We start from the raw sequence: 7,681 nt of genomic DNA, 5'->3' as shown, positions 1-7,681 counted from the left end.
ATGTTTCAAGTGAGAGAAATTTTAATAAAAGGGGGTGAGAAAAATGAATATATACCATACAATCATACATAAGTGGTCATGATTGTCTCAAGTAAAAAGTGTTTTAATATGAGATACTGAAAGGATCCTACAACAATACATGGATGATCATAATTGAAAGCTATTTAAGTGATACATGATCACTTAAAAAGTGACATAACTTTTTGTTCTAATCTTAACTATTCATAATTTGATCAATGATTAACAATTGTCCCTCTTATTTTCTTCTTGTCATACAATATGATTCCTATATGTGTGTGTTCATCTTTCACCCATTGAATTTGATAAATAAATAAAAACTCTCCTTCATAAAAACAAGGTTTAACAAGATTTAAATATGTTTTTTATCTCTAAAAATACACTATATTATAACGTTAGTCCGTCAAAAAAATTTCTTCAAACCATAGTACCTCAAATATTTTTGTCAAAAAATTTGGTCCTTACTTTTAAATCAATTCATGTGTGTCGTCTCAATTTTTGAATAATTTTTTGTGTGCATGTTTAAAATATTATAAGAATGTTTTCCATAAAAATTAAAAAAATTTAACAAATGATGAATTAAATATATATTTTTTTACTTTTAGCGCTAAAAAATTTATATTTAATTCATTTTTCGTAAAATAACTCTAAATTTTTATAGAGAGATTCTTATAATGTTCTAAATATACCTATAAAAAATCATCAAAAATTGAAATAATGCACATGATTTAACTTAAAAACATGGACTAAAATTGTTGATAGAAAATATTTGAGGGATCATTGTTTGAAGAAAAAAATTAGAAGAACTAAAAACAAAATATTATATATTTATAGGGACAAAATTTTCATTGAAATGTATAAATTCAATGATTAGGCTTCTATTTTCATGAACATTTAACACCAAATTGCATCATACAAAAGCTATGAACATTAGAAAAATACAAGAAAAGAAGTTTGAATTGTGTATAATTTTTTTTCTTTTTAAAACAAATTGCTTAAAATCTTTTGAAAACAAAGCTTTTAAGAAAGAGATAAAGGAAAGAACAAGAACACAAACAATTTATTTTAGTTCACCACCAATAAGATAGCTACGTCTAATTCTTCAACTTGAAAGATTTTTCACTAGAGTATACAACTATCAATAGACTATACTCTAGTCTTCTCATAGCTTCTAGTTTAGTATAGTCAAAATCTTTAAGGTCTCAAGCCACAACTTGACTTAGTTACTTGAATATTTAGAAATGTTTCTTGATAATTTTGACAGCTTGATTGTTCAATGATTTGCTTGCTTGATGATTTTGCAATGACACATGTATATTTTTATAGTGCAAAAAATTATGTCATTATTTTTTTTTTTTAGTGTTGCGCACAATTTGTACGGGCTTGTACTATTAGGAAAGGTGGGTGAATTTAAAAAATGATTCATTAACCTTGTCCTTTTTAGCACCATAAAATCTTCTTCATAAAGTATTATTGTTCAAGACAATTGCTAACGATTGTTGTTCAAGACAAATCATATCAAATGGAGAAATTTGAACTATTAGAGGAATTGAGTATTAGTCGATCTACATCGTGTGCTAAATTGTGCTTCAATCAAATGATTGACTTTTGTCAAAGTATTGAACATAATATTTGGATAATAAACTTTCACTAAGAAAATATTTCCAGATAATTGACTTGTACCATAGGATTTGACTTTTGACAGAGTGTTGATCGGTTAACAAAGTTTCTTAAACATTGGAGGATTTGGTTGATATGCTTCTCATCAAAGGAATCAAATGATGCGCTTCAAGGTTGATAGATGAAAGAATGTTGACCAGAGAATTGACTAAATCACTTAACAGATGAATCAAAATTTATGTATCTTTGGTCAGACGAAGCACTGAAATACTTATCAAAGGATCTGCAGACTTAAGAAACACACTAGAGAATAAATTATTCTCATATATATTTAATTATCATTAAAACCAAAATAAAAGGTGATTGTTTTTTAAATTAATTTGGTTCTAACAAGATATTTAATAATTGTAGTCACTCGAAGACATCAAACTAATACAACTTTCGAACTAAAAGTTAAAAATCTCCTACCATGATAGAAACCAAATACTTTATCCATTTGAATTTAAAAAATTAGAATAAACTAATAATCATTGTAAGAAATAAATAGTAAAATAAGAAGGAAAAAATACACAATAACAAACCTCAAAGCAAAACAGAGACTGAAATAAGAAACGAAATAGAAAAAGATGCAGAAGAGAGAAATAATTAAATAATAATGAAAATTGAAAATTGAAAAAACTACAAAAGTGAAAGAGATTCTTTATCTAAAAAAAAAGTAAGAAACTTTAAATTACAATTACGTCCATTAGTAAAATTATTTAAAAACAAAATAATACTTTTTTTGAAAGAAAAATATGTAAGTGTTAACATATACTTTCAATTTTTTGGTAGTATATATTAGCTACTCATATATATGTATAAATATAGAACTATTAAAATGGACTAGTTCATATGAGTAGGTCCAAAAAATTCGATAAACCATAGAGTTTGGACTCTAAATCTCAAATTCATATTTTAATAGACTCTAAAAAGCCTGTGCTTAGGTAGCTCAACTGAGCTTAGGACTATTTCGATATCCAGATGACATAAAAAAATAATATATATATATAATATAAAATATTAACAACTTTTGTATTATATTTAAAAGAGTGTTAGTAATATTTAAAATATATAAAAAATTACAGTACTTAAAAATACAAAATTTAAAAATAATTAAATGGTGAAATAATTCCACAGTTGCAACTCTTGTAAGGTCATATTTGGGTAGTATTTTTTGGACCGTTTTTAAAAGAAGGTATTTTTTTCCAGCCCAATAAAGCTCGTAGCCCATTAGCGCTGACTATAAATGATTGAGTATTCTATTTTGACAATTCTATATAAAAAATAAATAAGTGAAAGGAAATGTTAAAATAAAATATGAGATGATATAAATTTGAACCATAAACCATACATATATTATTGTGATTGAAAATAATTTTATTATTACATGATCAATTTTAAAAAAATTATATTAATTTTTATTTTAATAGTCTTTATGATTTAACCAATAACTAAAAATCATTTTTTTTTTATCTATTTTCATATATAGTAAATAATCTTATTTGATATGATATCCTCCAACCTTGGTCGCCAACCATTGTTTTAGAAATTTTTAAAGTTGTTGTATTGCTCACATGTGAACGAGGAATAGAAACCGAATCAATCACCACATACTCTAACAAAGACAATGGATAAGGGTTTTCGATTCCTTCAAACTTCACCTCCTTTTTCCATTCTATCTCCTTCGTCTTCCTCTCACGCGACATCAAACTACCACTTCGACGAGGAATCAATAACTTATATCTCTTAAAGTTTCTATTAGGATGTCCTGTTCTAGAGAAATTGTCAATTGAATAATGTTCACGTGTACAAAATTGAGATAGCCTTTTCTTTTTTTTTTTTTTCCCAAGTTTTATTTTTTTTGCTTTTGCTTTGGAGGGTGAAGGTTCTGCATATTGAATTGGTAAGAGTTTTATGGTTATGAATTTTAATTAACTTAGTTTAATGTTGTGATTTGGAGATTATTTTCGACATTTATGATATCTTTTTTTAGCACATCATCAAATTGTCACTTGAAATTACATGAATCGGATATTTATCTTCTAGAATTTTGGAAATAAAAAAAATAATTCTTTGAAATTGAAAGACGTCGACAATATAGTCTCTCAACTAGTTTTTCTCCGTTAATGAGGTTAATGTGGACGTTAAGTGCTTACATGGTGGCGTACGAGAGGGCTAATTTGTCCCAGTTTGGAAATATGATTGACTAATTTTCTCCTTTTAAAACAAAATTTAAACTCATTTGAAAAGAAAAAAAAAAAACTGAAATTATGTCATCATTGCAATTGTAACATCCTCATCAATATAATTCATTTTTATTCTTCTTCCATGATTTCATAATTTATTCTTTCAATAACCTTCATTTATATAATACATTCTTCTTCCTCTTTCATGGGGTTCAACTCATAGAAAATGAAACAATCAAAAATCATTTATGCTTCTTCCTCCATGGATGAAAGCATCAACTAGTCGATTCTCAAATGTCATTGTGAAATAAGAGTTATTGTTCGAATGATATATGCAAATGCAATTTCTTTATATGGGTTGATAGGGTTAAGGAACTAGTTTTGTTTAATAGAGAAACATATTAAGATGTGTAGAAGGCAACGTTGTTTGGCAAGGTTGGCAATTTGATAAAAAAATCCTCAACTACGGACAATGGAGCTAATGATGTTTGAAAATCAAGAACAATGGATAAATTAGTCTCATTATTTAAGGACCATGGAAGTAAATAGGCGTGGAAGAAAAACTTTATGGATAAAGTTGAGTATTTAAGGAATGAAGTCAAAATATTGAAGTATCTTTTGACAATGATATTTATATTTTGTATTTTGAATCATGCTTGTGAGATACATTAGTTTGAATGTGTTTATGTAACATTGTTGTTTGGAAATATAACATAATCTTCAATTTGGTATTTGAAATTTATAACTTATAAGCAATTAGGTCCCCAAAGGATTACTAATACAAGCAAAATATCAATAAGACAAAAAAATATGATTCAAAATGTTTTTATTTTTCAACTATTTCGTTTTTCAAATGTTCACTCATATGTTTACTAACCTAGATTTGGAGGTCACATCCCTAGATTAGGAATCAAATACATTAAATCTGATTCACTTTTTCTTGAGTCAAACTTAGGAAATGACATTTTGATGACTGGTGATCCATAAATTAGCTCTGTCATGAGTGGTGGTGCTCTAATGGAGGGAAAATTTGGTGTTTTAATGGATGGAGGTGGTTGTAACATAGGTAGTTAATTCCAAATAGCAGCGCGTCGCAGCCAACCCTGGAAACCGGGATAGCGGGTTGCAAGATACCAAATTACCTATATTATGCATAATTAAACAATGTCTCAAACTCGTAAACATTCATAAATAGTAATAAAAACTTCAAGTCTTAATCAAAACATATATTTAGATACCAAATATCATCATTTTCTTGAATATAGTAGAGTAATAAAATAACAAAATATTCAAACTAAAATGCATGTTATAGGAATCAAAGATCACAATCACCTTCAACATAGTCTTCTTCCTCTTCGTCTTCCTCCTCCTCTTCCCCATCAACTTCAATATATCATTTGTTCTCCTCCCCCTCATCCTCCCCATTATCTTCAACATAAATAGGTTCAACTTCTTCAACATCTTCTTCTACCACCACTTCTTTTGAAATTGCTTCTTGTGTTATTGCCCTAGATGCACTTGCAGCTATCTTTTCTTTTGTTTCTCTCTTAGATGCACTTGCAGCTATCTTTTGTTGCTAGATTTTCAATTTAAAAAAAAAAAAAAAAAAAAAAAAACTATTTTCAATTTCGATTTTAAAATCAGACAAATTAGCGCATAGTATTTCTAAAATCGGACAAGCTAATCCATCTTTTACGTGACATTGAGTTGGCTAACAACTAGTTCAATTAACGTCCAACCTTGTTAACAGATCAAATTAGATGTCTTTTAATTTCAAATTGTTATTTGCCTATTTTCAAAAGTTATGAGTAAATGTTCCACTCTTATCTTTTCAAGAGACAATTTGGTGATTTATATATAATTACAATCCTCTAGTTTCACTATTGCGAAATTCCTACATTTCACAGTTTGATTCACATGGAGCTTATCCTGAGATATAATCATTGTGAGAAGTGGAAGTGGGTGTTAGAACTGCTGAAAAACCGTCAAAATCTTACCATTCATGAGGTTTTGTTGATGTCTAGGATTTTCTTTTTATTTTTCCTCAACAATTTTTACCTATATTATTTTATAAAAAATGTTTAAATTGTTGACAGAGTCTTGGAAAGAAAGTGAAGTTGTGGATTATTGGATCGATCCACTTAGAGAAGAGTGTAGGCAATGGGAGAGACTTCCCTCCGGTGCAGTGCATTTTGAGTTGTAAATCAATATTTGCACTGGCTTCCTTTGTCACGTGGAAGGATACACCCTCCTCTTAATTAATATTCTGCCAACGATATCCCCCAATACTATGATGTAAATATAAATTAATTCTTTCACTTAAAAAGATAAATAAACTTACAAATAATATTAATTGTTAATAAATTAAATATTATTATTATTATTATTAAAATTTTCAATTCCTGTAATTTTGTTTGTGAAATTTTACATTTAGAGAAGGTTATAGTATTTTAATTCAAGGAGTACCTTTAAAAAATTAAATAATGTTCATATTAGAGGAAAATTTTATTTTATCCAAAGCATCTCTTAATCAAAATTAGATATTAATCCTTCAAAGTATGGAACTTCATATAAGAAGATGATTCTCTCAATAAATGTTCTTTCATACACATCTGTTAGAAATTAAATTCATGACTGCATGCTTAAGAGACTCGGCTATCTATCAATTGTGTCACACTATATTCTTAATTGATAAAGTTGGAAAATCCTTTCTAAGATTGACTACTTCATCCAAAATCTTTGGACTATTTTGGGTGGCCCTTGCCATGATCCAAACTAAATCTAGACTACTGATGGATCATATGATATATCCCAAGATGAATGGAATGTTAAGAAGCATGATTTAGGATACATAAATTGACTATATTATATATTTTGTAAGGATGTATATATTACCAATTGCGGTTGGTGTGACTTAGGTTCAAGTGTGGAATTATGCAATGGGTAAGTGATACCTAAATCCCATTATAAATCATCAATGAATGTGGATGTGTTCCTTTGTTCTCTAATCTTGCATGAATGTATACCTCGTCTTATCTAAATTATTTCTCATAAAAAAATGCTATATATTACTACTGGTTAAATGGTTGAAGTAATAAGAAAAGACAAGCATGTGTGGCCATTTTGTAATTGATGGAATGAAAAAAGTTTTGGGAACAAAAGGGGAAAGAAACATGAGCATTTACAAGAATGAATCATCCTAGAGCTGATCTTGTCATCTCATATGCCAAGAAGCATGCTGCATTTGCAGGAACACTTCTTCCCATTGCAGGACCAAAACCCTTATACAATCCTTTGAACCCCTCAGAAGCTTTAATCTTTCTGAAAGCATCAAATGAACCAGAAAACTTAGGGTTCTTATAATCATCTACTTGAAGAACACTTTTAATAACATCAGTTGGGTAAACAATGAACCAGAAGGAAGCTCCTGCCAATCCTCCAGCAACAATCAGAGAGCCTCTACTTAGGCCAGAGGTATCAGTGCCTCCTGCAAACCGTTGCTTTAATGCTTCATATACGCCGAACATTATCGCGTTTCCAGGTATCTCACGTCCCATTGTAGGAACCAATCCTTTGAAAAGACCTCTCATGCCTCCCTCTGACCGGAGAACTTGCCTGGCCACATCCATTGGTCCTCCATACTTAACAGCCACAGCTTCTGTTCCAGTGCCAGCAAGTGCGCTTTGCGCTTGCAACCTGATGATGTTCATAATGAAACCAAAAATTAAGTACAAAATTAGCACATAGTTTTATTACTAATGTCTAAATAATATATGAAAAAAATTTAAGCAATAGGAACTCGTGACTAATTTCCTGCT

General features: G+C 29.0%; 1 protein-coding gene across 1 annotated transcript in view; it reads right to left on the bottom strand.

Moving 5' to 3' along the window:
• Positions 1-6,955: 6,955 nt before the first annotated feature.
• The window catches only part of LOC101506474 (mitochondrial carnitine/acylcarnitine carrier-like protein), a 2,550-nt gene continuing 1,824 nt past the window's right edge, over positions 6,956-7,681 (bottom strand). The window contains exon 3 of the mRNA XM_004509667.4: positions 6,956-7,559. Within this exon, the coding sequence (XP_004509724.1) occupies positions 7,058-7,559 (502 nt within the window). The 3' untranslated portion in view covers positions 6,956-7,057. The remainder of the gene's footprint in view (positions 7,560-7,681) is intronic.

This window comes from Cicer arietinum, chromosome 7, assembly GCF_000331145.2.
Source record: "Cicer arietinum cultivar CDC Frontier isolate Library 1 chromosome 7, Cicar.CDCFrontier_v2.0, whole genome shotgun sequence".
Lineage (NCBI taxonomy): Eukaryota > Viridiplantae > Streptophyta > Magnoliopsida > Fabales > Fabaceae > Cicer > Cicer arietinum.
Note: the sequence above shows the minus strand (reverse complement) of the source record. Positions and strands in the feature narration are given on the sequence as shown.